At 36.3% G+C, this 15,665-nt stretch overlaps 1 protein-coding gene across 1 annotated transcript; it reads left to right on the forward strand.

Moving 5' to 3' along the window:
• The first annotated feature begins 13,229 nt into the window (after positions 1 to 13,229).
• On the forward strand, positions 13,230 to 14,018 carry LOC134230081 (centrosome-associated zinc finger protein Cp190-like). The gene has a single exon (XM_062711854.1). The coding sequence runs from the start codon at positions 13,230 to 13,232 to the stop codon at positions 14,016 to 14,018; it is 789 nt and encodes a 262-aa protein (XP_062567838.1).
• Positions 14,019 to 15,665: the final 1,647 nt, after the last annotated feature.

The raw sequence follows: 15,665 nt of genomic DNA on the forward strand, positions 1-15,665 counted from the left end.
AGTGATTTATAATGTGTGAAACTTGGATTTATTTGTGATGTAAATAAACTGTAAATAATTTTATTTTGCGTTTCATTTAACCTAAAGCGTATGCTTTAGAGGTTGGAGAATTTAAGTCACATGGATTATTAATAAAACTGGAGTTTATCACACTTGGATTATTTAAATAGAGCCGTTTACCGCTCGACGGCGTTACAGTATTGCTAGAAAAAGAGGTCATAGACCCATCACTGGGTAAAGTCATGTAAAACCCACTGCTCTCGGCCATGTTCAATCTAAGACTGAGACTCTAGACCTTAAGACCTTTGTATTTATAACAACACTTTTTTAAAAAAAATTCAAAAACATTTATTCAAAAAATTTACACATCTATTTCTTCTTCTTCTTCTTCTGATGATCGGTCCTCAATCACTCGAGTCAACAAATGTCCTTTCTTTTCCACCGAGTCTTTAATCTGGGAAAAGGGGATGCGACAATACAAGTACTCTGTAGGACAATAATGAGGTGGAAACATCAGTCCTTTTTTCTCCATCTTGAAATAATATTTCAGACAATCTCCAATGTCCGAGTACCATGAACTTTCATTCTGAATGGTGTTGATGGGTGTCAGTCGATTCCTTTGAGTACAAGTAACCCATTTGAATTGCTGATAATGTTGGTTGATTTTCACCCTCACTCTAGATCCTGTTAGAGGATAGGGAATTTTCATTCTTTTTTCCAACCACACATTCTCCAGGTAATAGCCTGGATGATTTTCAAAGAAATCCATGATGGCTCCTATTTTAGTTTTCATCCACCCTCCTTGCATGTACATACACTGACTAATGGGACTCTCACAATACCAACGATACTGCATCTTTGGGGAAAAAACAAAAAACACGTCTGACTTGTTCAGTGTCCTTTTTCAGAATGAGAGAGGGTTTTGTTATATACCTCTTGATAAAACCTTTCTTCTATTTTTATTTTATTTTTTAAATTTTTATTTTTTAAATTATATTTTATTTTTTAAAACAAACAACAAAACAACAAAGAATTTTTAAACACAAATTTTTATTCAAGTCAAAAAATACAAAAAATGATTTTATTGTCCTTCATATCGGCATAAGGGGCATTTCTTGTAGGAAGTCTCAAAGAGTTTCTTCACACACTTTTCACAACACGGATATTGCCGGCATTGTCCGCATTTCCATTTTCCTCCAGTCTTTTCCTGGTAGCACATCATACATTCTTTCAAAGGTCTGTTCCTGGTCATTTTCACCCATCGGGGAGGCGGTATGTTCTCAATTCCTTTCTTCCAGATGAAATATTTCAGGCACCAGCTACAACCACAAGTCTCCATGGAAGGGGGGTCATCTACCATCCAGTGTGGCATAGGTTCTCTACATTTACTACATCCCCAGTACCAATCAACAACTTCTCCCGCATCGTTGTAGCCGACGTATTTATGTATCTCTTTCGTCTTCTCATTGCAGTGATAGCATATTGTTTTTTCTACATCAATCCAATAGATAATTCTCCACACAAAAGACATGATGGCTAAATAATGAGTGCAGGGTACTCCCAACTCCGCTTTATATACCTGCTGTGAGCCGTGTGCACTTTTTACCTGGGCTTTTATACCTGTAAGGACCGTGTGCAAAAAAATTAGGGGGCGTGTGCATCAATACGATAGACCTACGTTTTTTATGCTGACTACACAGGTAAATACTTGGCAGCGATTCAAATCCGTGATTGTGACGTCATCATGACAAAGCTAGTGTATATAGAGCGCTCTGTTGTGTGTATATAGAGCGTTTAGTTGTATGTGTGTATATAGGGGAAAAATAACTAACAACACTAGAATTTTTTTGGTTTTTTCTTTTTATTTTTTTATTCATAATAATAACAAGAACAAGAACATCATAATAACAAACATTCAAAACTTCTGTTCAGTTCTTTTTGTATGGGAAAAGGTCTCCTCATGTACAAATAGTCTGTTTCACAAGCACAGTCCATGATATCGTATCCTTTTACGACCACTTCTATCAAATAGTCTTCCATACAATCTCTGGCTTTTTTCATCCATTTCCCATGAATCCAAGTCTTCTCGGGTCCCTGTCTTTGGTGAGCCAAGACGTATGTAACGGTATCTTATAGTATTATTCTGTTTCATTGTTACGCAATGTTTGTTTACATGCCATTGCTCCGCGCGAGCAATGTCGTTACATAACTGACCCTGTTAAAAAAGATTGCTCCTCATGAGCAATGTGCATTATGTATATATATAGGTCGACTAAAAGCTTAAGCGCGGTCAGTCTTATTAATTCTATTACGGGGGATACATGTAAGGAAAAGTGCAGTCCGGCCAGTGTTTTTTTAATGTGTGAAACTTGGATTTATTTGTGATGTAAATAAACTGTAAATAATTTTATTTTGCGTTTCATTTAACCTAAAGCGTATGCTTTAGAAGTTGGAGAATTAAATTCACATGGATTATTAATAAAACTGGAGTTATATCACAATTGGATTATTTAAATAGCGCCGTTTACCGCTCGACGGCGTTACAACTGGTGGCGGCTCGGTGGGATTTTATTCCAGTTGGATATTATTTCGGTGATTTTATTTATTTATTTTTTCTGTGTTTAAATGTGTGTGTGTGACCAAATCAACAGTTGCTAGTGTTTGGAAGGAAAACGGAACATAGTGATACTGCTCGGATTATTATTTTCATGCGTGTGTTTACTAATTATGGATTTCAGAAATACTCCACCCCAAAGACTGGCACATATTTATGACTATGATGACTCTGGGAAATTAGTACTAGTGCGAATTGAGGATTATTATCTACGCAAAGAGTGTCCGAATTGTTTTAATATGTTTCTGAAAAGTAAAAATCAACATATTCTGGATAATGGAAAAACTGTGAGGAGATTTTACAAGTGTCCGGCGTGTGCATGCAGGATTAGGATGAATAATTAGTGATTTCTGTGAATTCTCAAACTGGATCCTTTTGTGATTTTTGTGCTTTTGACGCACTGTGCTCTTTTCTTAAAAGTGTTTCAAGGCGGTGATCGCACTACACATTCGCCAGCGGATATGGATTTAACTTTTACTTCGCCTAGTAGTTTTCCACAAACTACTCCAAGACCAAGAACTTCTGTGAGGCGGAATCTATTACAGGATTTTGAAAGTGAATTACCGTCTCCGATTGTTGCCAATACGGAATCACCACAGAATAGAATTGTGAATGGAGAGAACTGCACGGAAGCGCAGAATGAGAGTACGTGGTATTCTGGGATAACAATATGGATAAGTGGAATACTTGCCCTCGTTTTGACTGTGTTAGGAGTGTTTCGCTACATTCCTCAAAATTTACTGTCACGCTTGACACATGAGGCATTGGGAAATATTGGAATATTATTATTAGGCTTGATTGTGTGTGCTGTTGTTTGGAAAATGTGTCAATCTACTCAGAAAAGGACTACGCGTAATGCTGGACGGATAACTAGCACTGTGCGGAATATTTCAACTGATAGAGCACCAGATCAGGAAGCCGGAAGTTACAATGAGGAAGGCGGATTGCCAGGACGGGGATTAAACATTCAGGTCAAACGCACATTCAAAGGAGAAGGAACAGAAGTGTGGAGTGAATTTGTGAGATATTTTGAGAATATTGCTGCGTTAAATAATTGGTCCATTGACATGAGACGAAGAGTTCTTATTACTACATTCCGTGGACAAGCGGAAGCATTCGCATATGGATTACCAGATAATATTATAGGGAACTATAACCAACTTAAACTACAAATGGACAACAGATTTGGACATACTGCGATGAAGGAGAGCTATATCGTTGAGGCAAAAATGCGAAAAAAACTCCAGACAGAATCGTTCCGAGATTTTGGCCAAGCGATAGCTGATTTGTATAGAAGAGCTCACCCTGGAAATCGAGACTATGTGGAAGAAGCTAGTCTTAAAACTTTTATGGACAACTGTAATCATGATGATGATTTCCGCTTAGCTGTGAAGCGCACTAGACCAAAAAGCCTACAAGAAGCAGTGACTGCTGCGATGCAGGAGGAATGCATTCGTATGACAGAGAATCGGAATTTAAGAAACAGGGAAAACAACCCTGTAAGACCCATTTATAGAGTTAGCGAGTTCTCCAATCAGGGAAAAGTCCCAGTGACCGGGAAAACGTACCGCGCTAATCCAGATATGGAGGATAAAAGTAAAACTTTGAAGAAATGTTACGGCTGTAATTCTTCTATGCATTTGTATAAAGACTGTCCAAAGCGAAAAAATGCTGTTAGCCAAACCCCCCAGAAATCTTTAAATTTAAGAGTGCCGAGGCAGTAGGCCATGTGTCGGCACAGCAGTTAGTTAAGCGGCCTAGTACAGGAGAGGAACAACGTCAGGATGATAGCAGTGTAGAAATGCCTGCAGTATCAACTCAAACAGATGTTGAAAATTTGCACTTGAATTACGAGTCTAACGAGAAAAATCAAGGAGTTATAAAAATTAAAGGAAAACCAGGAATGAGATTAGATGGCTTAGTGGAAGGCACATCGTTAGAGTGGAAATTTGACACTTGTGCAATGAACACGTTCATAACAGAAGAGGTTTATTGGAACATTCTTCCAGAACACAGACCTGTGCTGGAGCGCGCTAAAAAGCAATTTAATACAGCCGACGGAAGAAGATTGAAAGTTACGGGAACTGCAAAAATGCTACTTTCTTTTCAAGGATTTCAAGTGATATTTCGAGTGTTTGTGGCAGACGTAAAATGTAATTTACTGGGCCAAGATTTTATCACCAAATTCCAGTGTCAATGGAACTATGGATCTAATGTGTGCAACCTTAGTTCAGATGCTGAAGTTTTGCGGGGATATTATATTATTAGCATGGAGGACAGTGTTGTTCCAGCTCATCACGAGAATATTATAAAGGCTACACTCGATAGTAATGCAGATGCTTGTGATGGGGTGCTGTTACCTCTAAAATCATTTGTACATAATCATGGATTAGCTGTGGCAAGAGAGTTAGTGAAATCTACGCGTGGTGAAAATAATATTTTTGTGCGCGTGTTTAATCCGAATGACCATGACGTTTATGTGCAGAAGTGTACCGACATAGCTGTGTTTGATCCTGTAGAAACTGTGTCAACATTGAAGACCCCGGAAGTGTGTAGTGTAATGTCAGGAGGCGACAAATTGCCAGAGCATCTAGAACAAGTTTTTAAAGAAGCGAGTGAAAATCTAACTGAAGAGCAAGCGGCAAAGTTTAAGAACTTTCTCTTAGCTCGTGTGGACGCGTTTGCAGACCCAAACAAACCAGTGGAGCGTGCAACGATTGGGGAACATCGCATTAAGTTAAAGGAGGAAATTCCCCTTAACCCCTTCACTTCCGTACCGGTCAAATTGACCGGTGGCGCGTTAAAACACGACTTCGCGAAAATAAGATCTCCGTATCTATTTTGTGGTAGCATGAAGGTATATAAGCTATATATCATCTTTTTGGAAATTTTCTCTACTTTTTAAATATTTAAAAAGTTTATATCTTGATTGCCGGTATTTAATCGATTTTACGTTGTAAAGACAAACGAGACTTTTTGAAAATGGCGTAATTTTCCAAAGCGATTGCCGATTTTCCAGACGATTGACAATTTTTTTCCTGATTAACTTTATAAGAAAGCATGGTATATTCTTAAAGCATATTTTCTCTACTTTTAAAATATGTAAAAATTATTGTTATTACTTTAAGGTATATTTTAAAAACAAGACTTTTCTTGCACTTATGTGTTTTTTCTCGATTTTATTCGTAATATTTAAACAAAGCTCAGTTTTACGTTTATTTCTGTGTTGAAATAGGGAAAACAAAATAAAGCTGGTAAAAGTAGAGAAAATTTCCTTCCCAACAAGCCCTTATAGGCCTTCTTACACTCAGTATTTTCTTAATTACGATAATTTGAATTTGTGACCTTCGCATAGTTTTTATGGAAAAATCGGTCAATTTTTACATGTAACGTCAAGGTCGATATTGTTGCGTCATACTCGAAACAACAAATTCTTTTATAAGACTTTTTTGACCATTTAAATATATTTTTTACTGAAATAAATGCATAAAAAAAAAAAAAGAATAGATTTCAAAAAACAAAAAAAATTATACTTTCGTTATGCCTTTTGTGTTCAGTGAATATTGATTTATTCATCTACATGTAGGCCCTAATGATGTATTTTTCATGAAGTGATATACAATATTGATAAAATTTGTAGATTTCCGAAACGTCGATCTTTACTTAAAAAAAATCAATCAGATTTTTAATATTGTTGTATCTTGTTATACTGTATACTTATTAATTTTCAATTTAATTAGATCTATATTTTAAAAATACAAAAACTCGTATTTATAAATAAATACGACTCATCACTGTATGAGTTGATACGAATTGAAATAAACACGTGTTTCCGCTGTGATAGCTGTAAACAAAAACATGATCCGAAATCTGAACGTCAATTTTCATGATTATTTCACGACGAAGATCCTCACATCAATGAATAAAATAATACGGACATGCCTTTGGTATTAGCAGGTGAGAATACGTGTATATTGACTGAAAAGTTTAAGATTAAAACGCATTAGTTCACGGTCAAAAGAAAACTAAATGTACACATGTACTAGATCTTTATGTTTCAGTGTGCGTGTTTCGTATCGTTCTGCCAATTTTGCATTGTTTTTGAACTTTGATGCTTTTGACAATCATTTGTAAGTTCAAAGTAAAATCAAAGTTGTCATAATAATGGATAGTTGTTTTCAGTATCAATGTACCAGTGTGTACATGTACAACTTTCACATTGAAATTTTAGGGCGCTTTCACCATATGCAACAATACTTTCATCTGTGAATACCCACTTTTTAAGCCCACCATAAACTACGACGGTCAATTAATATGTAAGGACACCAATGAACAGGTAAATTTTTGTTTTGGTATTGAAAATTTCTGTATTTCTAAAATTTCAAAAAATTAAGTCTTATGATATCGCATTCATACAAGTTTATAAACATTTGATTTATATTTTGAAAAAATAAGTGTTTTAAACACATAATACTTATGATGCTTGATTTTTCATACAGACACATTATTTAATATGTAATATCTATCTGAATGAATGCCGAGATATGGAACAAGCTGTTTTTATAGACTGCTGTTGTATTTCCAATCTGCTTAAAGTATGTGGTTAGCATTTCCATTTTCTCAATTTTTCATACACTTTCCAATTATGGTACATCATATACATGGGTGGTCAAACTCACTGGATGGTTTATCAACACTCCCATGCTCACGAACAGCCTTGCCCCAGGAATTTTGCCATGAAGTAACATTGCAGTCTATTGTCTCCTTTTTTTTTTACAACCCTGGCAGCCATGCAGGTATGAAATCTATGAAAGCCATGAAGGGACATAGAATTTTTAAAATTTATAAAAGTAAACCGAGTTCTTGATTTATACAATCCGTTCTCTCGGATTGACAATCTGTTATAACAAATTGCCAATTCATTCTCACAGATTATCAATTCGTTCCCTCAAATTACACAATCCGTTATCTCAGATTGTATAATTCATTCTCTTAGTTTAAATGATTCATTCCCTCGGAATGTAAACCCTTCCCATGATTTCGTTTAAATTATTTATCTGTGCATATTGGATATGGTAATACATGTTTAAGAAATAGAATATTGTAGTATTTTACATCCTAACTTTTGTTACATATTATGGTCCAAAATGAGAAAAATACATGAACATTTTCAAATTCATGTGCTAGTACTGATATTTGTACAACAAAAAATCTTAGAGGTTTTTGTGTTACTTGTATATTAGAATAATTGAAAGTCCTAGATAGTAAAAGTGAATATGGGTCCTGTGTAATCATAATATTTCTAAAATAAATATACGTTGAATTAGTTATGAAAGAGGTTGGAAACGACCGGTTGCTGAAACAAAAATAAATAGAACGCACTTATTGATTAAAATGGTTGGATGTATCTGTACATATACGTAATGAAATTCAAGAGCACAGATTTCCAAAATCATAAGACTGACGTTGTAACAAATCGAGATGTTGAATTATCAATCTGTGAAAACAAATTACCGGTATGTAATTCGAGATCTCAAATTATGAATCAAGGGGGCGAATTAGTAATCCTTAAGATCGGATTGTGTAATTCGAGATCTCATATTATAAATCGAGGGAACAATTTAGTAATACGGGGGATTGGATTGTCTAATTTGATTCGATATCATTTTTTACTTTTTTGAAAAATTTACGTATCCCTTCCTTCCTTGCTTTCGAAGCAATCTAATGCCAAATTTTTTTTTACATGTTGCGATAGCGTAAACAGGGGTCTGGCTTTAGTCAGATTGCCATATATGCTATTTGTTTTAGTTCAGTAATTTTACCATGATGGTTTACTACAAGGTTGTTGAATTATCAGTCCTGATACATTGACTTAACAATATCATTTAACTACTTGGATCACATAATAAATACAATTTTAATTTTAAAAGGAAAATCAAATAAATGTAGTAATTTTAGCATTCTTAATTTTATTTATAAATATAAATTTATCTACACAATGACATGTATCTGTTTCAAAATACCTAAATCTTTTACAGGATAGAAGCTGATCACATGTACTTGACAGCAAATAATAATGGACAAGTCAAAGAATTTCCTCCAGTCTTACAGAGAAAAGACAGTTGATAAAAGAATGGTGGACACAAAGTAAAAGTGCTCTTCAACATTTGTTTGAAGATTTCAGTCTGATTTGGAATTCATCTTGCAATATTTCTGGATTTGTATATTTGGATATAAGCGTCAAATTTTCAACTTATTGACTAAACAGTTTTGCGTTAAATATTGCCAATGCTATCTATTATTACCATTTCCCTCCAAGATAACATGTCAAGTCTTTATTGTACCCCTTAAGCTCTGTTATACCAGAAAAATCTTGTAATGAAATCATTTAGTTTTTTTTTCTTGTTTGATTAAATCCATGAAAATAAAGATTATTTTTAATGGCATCAAGAGAATGGATTTCTTGTTTAACAAAAAGATAGTATACATGTTTTGCTAGGGCTTTGTAAGAAGCAGACCAGAATTCTTTGCTTTCAAATTTTGTCATTCGCCATTTTTATTACGTCAACTAGTAGATGATTTATCCATGTTTGAAGCATTTCAAAATTGATATTTACTTACAGTTTAAAGCAGAATTCTGTACTGATATGACCTTGACCCCCTGAAGAACAAGAGTGTCAAGGTCAATTTTTAATACAAAAATGTTCTTTCATCTTTATGGCCCATATCTTACAAACAATATGATGAAATATACAAAAAGTGTCTAGAATGTGTCCAGAATGTGAAATAACAAACATGTATATAGGCAAAAACTTTAAAATGATGTTGCTTAGCAACCACTTAAAGGTCATTAAACAGATATTTGAACTACAATGATGCATGAATATTGCAGTTCTGATCCCTTCTTTATAGTATATTCAGAATTTTCCATTTCAGCATCCATTGTGTAAAATTATGGCAAGAATATTGAAAAGTGTTGAAAAAAAACTGATGAAACTTTTGCACTTATTTGACCTTTGACCTCCTAAAAATAGTTCTAATGAGGTCAAACTTTAAGACAATTTATCTGTTGTATGTCCCTTGTAATTTTATGACCTCACATCTAACTTTTATATGTGCTGGGATGCATAAATGTGTCTAGGATGAGTAAAAAATGAAAATTTCTGCCCGAAAATTAAAGAATTCTGCGTTGCTTAGCAACCCCTTTTAAGTAGTTTTATGCAGAATTGAAAAAAAAGTTTATGTGTTTCATGTAGTACAGTATAATGCTCTTTTGTGGGTATATCCCAAATTTCCTATTTCAACATGCATCATACTTAATATTTAGCTTAAAGATGAAAAAGTATCAAAAAATCCCATAAAATTTTGCACTTAATTGACCTTTGACCTCAATTTTTACTAATAAGGTCAGTGGTTGAGTATCTAAACAGTCATAAAATATCATCTGTAAGAAATTTCCTACAAAATGGTATGCATTATGCCTAGCTTTCCCCTTGGATAAAAAAGTTAAAAATAATTTAATAACGCCATGTCAAAAGGCCTCCAAAATCACGTAAAATGCGCCGGAAGAGAAAGGGTTAAGGAACCAGTGCGCAGGGTACCTATTTTCAAGAGGGAAATAATGGATGAAGAAATAAAGAAATTAGAAGAACAGGGATTAATAGAGAAGTCCAATAGTCCCTGGTCCGCTCCTATTGTATTAGTCCAGAAAAAGGACAAAAGCTGGAGGCTTTGTGTCGATTATCGGAAATTGAATGCGAATACCATCAAAGACGCTTATCCGATACCTCGTGTGGCAGATGATCTCGATTCCCTCGCTGGATCTACATGGTTTTCGTCATTAGATCTCAATATGGCTTATCATCAGATTCCTATGAGTGAGGAGGATAAGGAGAAAACAGCGTTTGCTACACCTCGTGGTGGCCTTTACCATTATACGGTTATGCCTTTCGGATTATGCAACGCCCCGGCAACGTTTCAAAGAGTTATAGAACAGGCGTTAAATGGACTACAGTGGAATATAACAGTCTTATATTTGGATGACATTATTGTGTACAGTCGTACTTTTGACGAACATTTAGATAATCTTAGTTTAGTATTAGATAGATTGCAGAGTGTCAACCTAAAACTAAAAGCGAAGAAGTGCAATGTCTTTAGGCGGGAAGTGAGCTTTCTTGGACATATCGTTTCAAAGGAGGGTATTAAAACAGATCCTTCAAAAATAGAAGCTGTGAAAAACTGGAAAACCCCGAGCAATGTAACGGAACTTAGAAGTTTCTTAGGACTAGCAGCGTATTACCGGAGATTCATCCAAGACTTTGCTAAAACCGCAAAATGTCTGCATATTCTTACTGGGAAAAATCAAGAATGGAATTGGACACAAGAATGTGATACAGCGTTCGAATTTTTGAAACAGAAATTGATATCTGCACCTATTCTTGGATATCCCGATGTGAATGCTGGTGACTTTATACTAGACACTGATGCTAGCAACGAGGCTATAGGCGCTGTGTTATCGCAGATTCAGAATGGAAGAGAAATTGTGATTTCCTATGGAAGCCGTGTGCTAAATAATTCTGAAAGAAATTATTGTGTTACACGTAAGGAAATGCTAGCTGTTGTGTACTTTGTTCAACACTTTAAGCACTATTTACTTGGTCGAGAGTTTTTGCTTAGAACAGACCATGGGTCCTTGGTGTGGCTTCATAGATTCCGAGAACCGGATGGACAAATTGCGCGGTGGCTTCAGCGACTTGGACCGTACATATTTAAGATTGAACATAGGGCTGGGAAACGACATGGAAATGCAGATGCATTATCTCATGTTTCTTGTGAATCGAATTGTAAACAGTGTAAAGGTGAGAAAAGTGAAGGAAGTGAAATTCAGAAATATTCACATGTTTCCGAACTAAGGAATAATTCAAAAGGAAGTGTCAATCACGTGTTTGATTTAAGTGTATTATTTAAGGATAACACGAACTCTGAAAAATCAAGTGATTGTGCCGTTATTTCCCCTGTGAAGAAGAAGCGAACAAATAGACCAATGCGAGTAAAGATTCGGAAACAGCCGGAGGAGTCATTAAATCGAGGAAATATTCGAGAGAAACAGAATGACCCTGGAACGCGCGTTATTCTCCACTGGATGGAAAAGAATGAAAAACCGCCATTATCAACTGTGTCATGTGAAAACTTCGAGTGCAAATATTGGTATTCAAGATGGGATTTATTGTGCATTGATCAAGGTGTTCTGTGTATTCGCTGGATTTCAAATAATAGTGAGGAACTAAAGATATGTCTACCACGGAAACTGCGTCAAGTTGTGTTATGGCACTTCCATGACTCTAATGTTGGAGGTCATATGGGTGTCAAAAAGACTTTAGAAAAAGTCAGTAATTCCGACTATTATTGGCCTAGGATGCGACAATTCGTTCATGACTACGTATTATCGTGTGATGTGTGTGAAGAGAGGAAAAATCCGCCTCGGAAAAAGAGATCGCGTATGAAAACTTTCCTGAGTGGTGAAACCTTTCAAAGAATAGCACTTGACTTAGCCGGACCATTCCCAAAGTCAGATAATGGATATTCTTACATTCTGGTAGTGATGGATTATTTTACAAAATTTGCTGAGATATTTCCACTCATGAACATGGAAGCTGAAACGGTAGCCGAGGTCCTGTTTAAAGGATGGATTAAGCGATACGGATGTCCTGGAGCTATTCACTCAGACCAAGGAAAACAATTTGAAAGTAAACTTTTTCAGGAAATGTGCCGATTATTTCAAATTGACAAAACGCGTACTTCACCATATCATCCCCAGTCAGACGGAATGGTAGAGAGGATGAACAGAACGATAAAAGACATGCTGTCTAAGTACATTAATGCAAATCAAACTGATTGGGACCGTTTTGTGGATGGCATCGTTCTCGCGTACAACACTACTCCGCATGAAACTACACGGATTTCGCCATATAGACTAGTTTTTGGTAAAGAAGCCAAATTACCGATAAATGTTCTGACTGAAAATGAAGCGATGAAAATGCCCGAAAAAGATGCGAACAGAGCAGTTTATGTGCGCGACTTAGAGGAAAAACTTTCCACAATTCATGATTACGCAAAGGGAAGTTACGAAAGAAGCATCTCAGAGACAGAAAAGTTATTTTGATCGTAACGTGCGTGAAGCTATTTATGAAGTTGGAGAGTAAGTACGAAGAAGTCAACCAAAAGTCGATAAAGGACAAAAGTTAAAAGTGTCGAGAAAATGGACTGGGCCATGGATAATAATTAGAAGATTAAGTGATGTGCTTTATGAAATTAAGCATTCAAAACAGTCGAAACCCGTCATAGTGCACGCCGACAACATCAAACCCTACCGCGGAGAGCGACAGCAGTCCCGCTATACAACCAGCGAGACAGCGAAATACACGGGTGCCGAGACACCAGACGGTCAACAACGGCACGCGTCTGGACCAGGCCGGCGGCGTTTGAAGTTACCGCTAACTCCGCCCCCGAGAACAGACAATTCGGAAGCTGACCAATCAGAACCAAGAATGAAGATGACCCGAGGAGGACGGACTATAAGAACCCCCATCCGTTTCAGAAAATAAACATTCGACAAATGTTGTGCGAAACTTGTGGACAGACATTCAGCACCAGCAGTAATCTTCACCAGCATACCAGAGAGAAACATAGTGATCATGTAAATAGTTTACAGTGTAGTTATTGCCAGAGACCCTTTTTGCGAAGATTTAATTTGAAAAGACACTTGACTTCAGTTCACAAACTAAACAGTGAACAATTAGAAGCAGCCATGCCCTCAAAGCGGAGACGAGTCGAGCGTGATGACTTCTTTGAATCCAGGAAACCTGTCTACGTTCATAGCAACTTGTATGAAGACATATCGTCCGATGAGAACGATGAGACTTACGGTGACGCGCAAGAGACTGATGTGACCAATGTGGATTATCTCGATGATATTTCTTTTGATTCAGAATTGCCGGAGATTGACGAATCTCTGGTAGACGACATTCTCCATAATTGTGCAGACTTTACTAATGACCGGATAGTCGAGATGTTGGAAGACGAGTCGGCGGACACACGGGAAGTCATATCTATAGACGAGGACAGCCAACAAGAAACGAGTGCTTGTGACAGTGATCGTGACAGTGAACATCAGGACACTGATCTCACGCAGAGATCAACAATTTGTCTGGTGTTACATAAGACTGTGAAACGTAATCTAGATGGTACGGAAGAAATAAGCAGAGACTCACATATCGTGTATTCAGAAGATCTTAACCCGGATGATATTGACTTTCCAAATGTGGCTAACGAAATACGACGGGAAGTGCCGAAACATTTCGAGGACGGCCATGTTCGGATTGTTAAAGGCGACATTTCCCTATGAAAGTAACTGTAAAGTTTTGATGAACAAACTTGTAAATATATAAAAAAAAAAACTGTCATGATTTTTTTTTTTTGTATATATTGACTGCTTATTATGCGTAAAGTTATTGATTTGTTTGTATTTACAATTGTGCTTAATTGCGTATAATTAACTGGCTGCACTTTGAATCATTATTAAGTCGTATGTTTGATATTTGAATTTAAATTATGTCTTAATTGTCTGTTTTACATGTATTATAATAGGGGTAATCAATCGTATTTTATATTGTTGTACATTAATTTTGATCGGAGTCAAAAACTTAAGTAGGGGGGAGTTGTAACGGTATCTTATAGTATTATTCTGTTTAATTATTACGTAATGTTTGTTTACATGTCATTGCTCCGCGCGAGCAATGTCGTTACATAACTGACCCCGTTAAAAAAGATTGCTCCTCATGAGCAATGCACATTATGTATATATATAGGTCGAGTAAAGCTTAAGCGCGGTCAGTCTTATTAATTCTATTACGGGATATACATGTAGGAAAAAGTGCAGTCCGGCCAGTGTTTTATAATGTGTGAAACTTGGATTTATTTGTGATGTAAATAAACTGTAAATAATTTTATTTTGCGTTTCATTTAACCTAAAGCGTATGCTTTAGAGGTTGGAGAATTACATTCACATGGATTATTAATAAAACTGGAGTTATATCACAATTGGATTATTTAAATAGCGCCGTTTACCGCTCGACGGCGTTACACGTAATTGACTTTCCATTTAAATTCTCTCATATTTAGGTGATCTGGGTCCTAATAAGACCATGTGTTTGCTTCTTTTGCGGTGCGGTAACTTGAATCTCTTATACAGGTAGATTTCATTGAGACCTGTTTGTCCTGGATTCTTATCAAAGAAATCTTGAATACATGTCTCTTTGTTTTTCATCCATTCTCCTTTGTGACTAGTCCCTTCAGGTTCTACTATTTTCCAACGATACTCTGAGCTTAAAAAATCCATGATGTGTGCTCTGTCCCTCACTCAGATCAGAAATGATCCTCTTGGGGTTATGGTGTCTCCTTTTTATAGAGAGGGGTGTATCTATTTTTAGATTCCGGGATTAACTGGGTGAATTGGTCTTCTTGACCCTTGGGGTATGATGTATCATGGTAGGACTAGGCATGATGTAACCGACCGAAGAACTCACACAGACCATCCAATATTCTCGATTAGAATCGTGTAAAGCTAACATGACCACACTGGTGATGATGAGGGAAATACAAATGAATAATTGTGCAAAATACACAATTTCTTCTCGAGGTATATTCTCTCCACAACATTTCCAATGAGGTGTTATTTGATGAGATCCGTTTGGGGAATCCATGAATCGAAACTAGGGGGATATCCTTTCCACCGGACTTTGACTTCTTGAATGATTTTCTTCCCGACTCGTCGCTTTTTATACCCCAAGATTTCCTCTACTTCGTACACGTCGTCTTTTTTAATGATCTGTTGTAATTCTTTCTCGTAAAAAGTCCCTTCTAATTCCTCTTGGTTATAATCTTGTACTCGATACACGTAAGGATACCGACCGGGGACTCGTCGAGCAATGGTAAATATTTCCGTGGTCCAGTTCGGTAAATATCCTTTTTCAAAAGTGCGTTTAGCTTTACT

Source organism: Saccostrea cucullata, unplaced genomic scaffold, assembly GCF_032062105.1.
Source record: "Saccostrea cucullata isolate Sc308-1 unplaced genomic scaffold, CSIRO_AGI_Scuc_v1 ctg4936, whole genome shotgun sequence".
NCBI classification, from domain to species: Eukaryota; Metazoa; Mollusca; class Bivalvia; order Ostreida; family Ostreidae; genus Saccostrea; species Saccostrea cuccullata.

Excerpts from the sequence above, each read along its gene's own strand:
- LOC134230081 (XM_062711854.1), top strand. The coding sequence starts at position 13,230 with ATGTTGTGCGAAACTTGTGGACAGACATTCAGCACCAGCAGTAATCTT.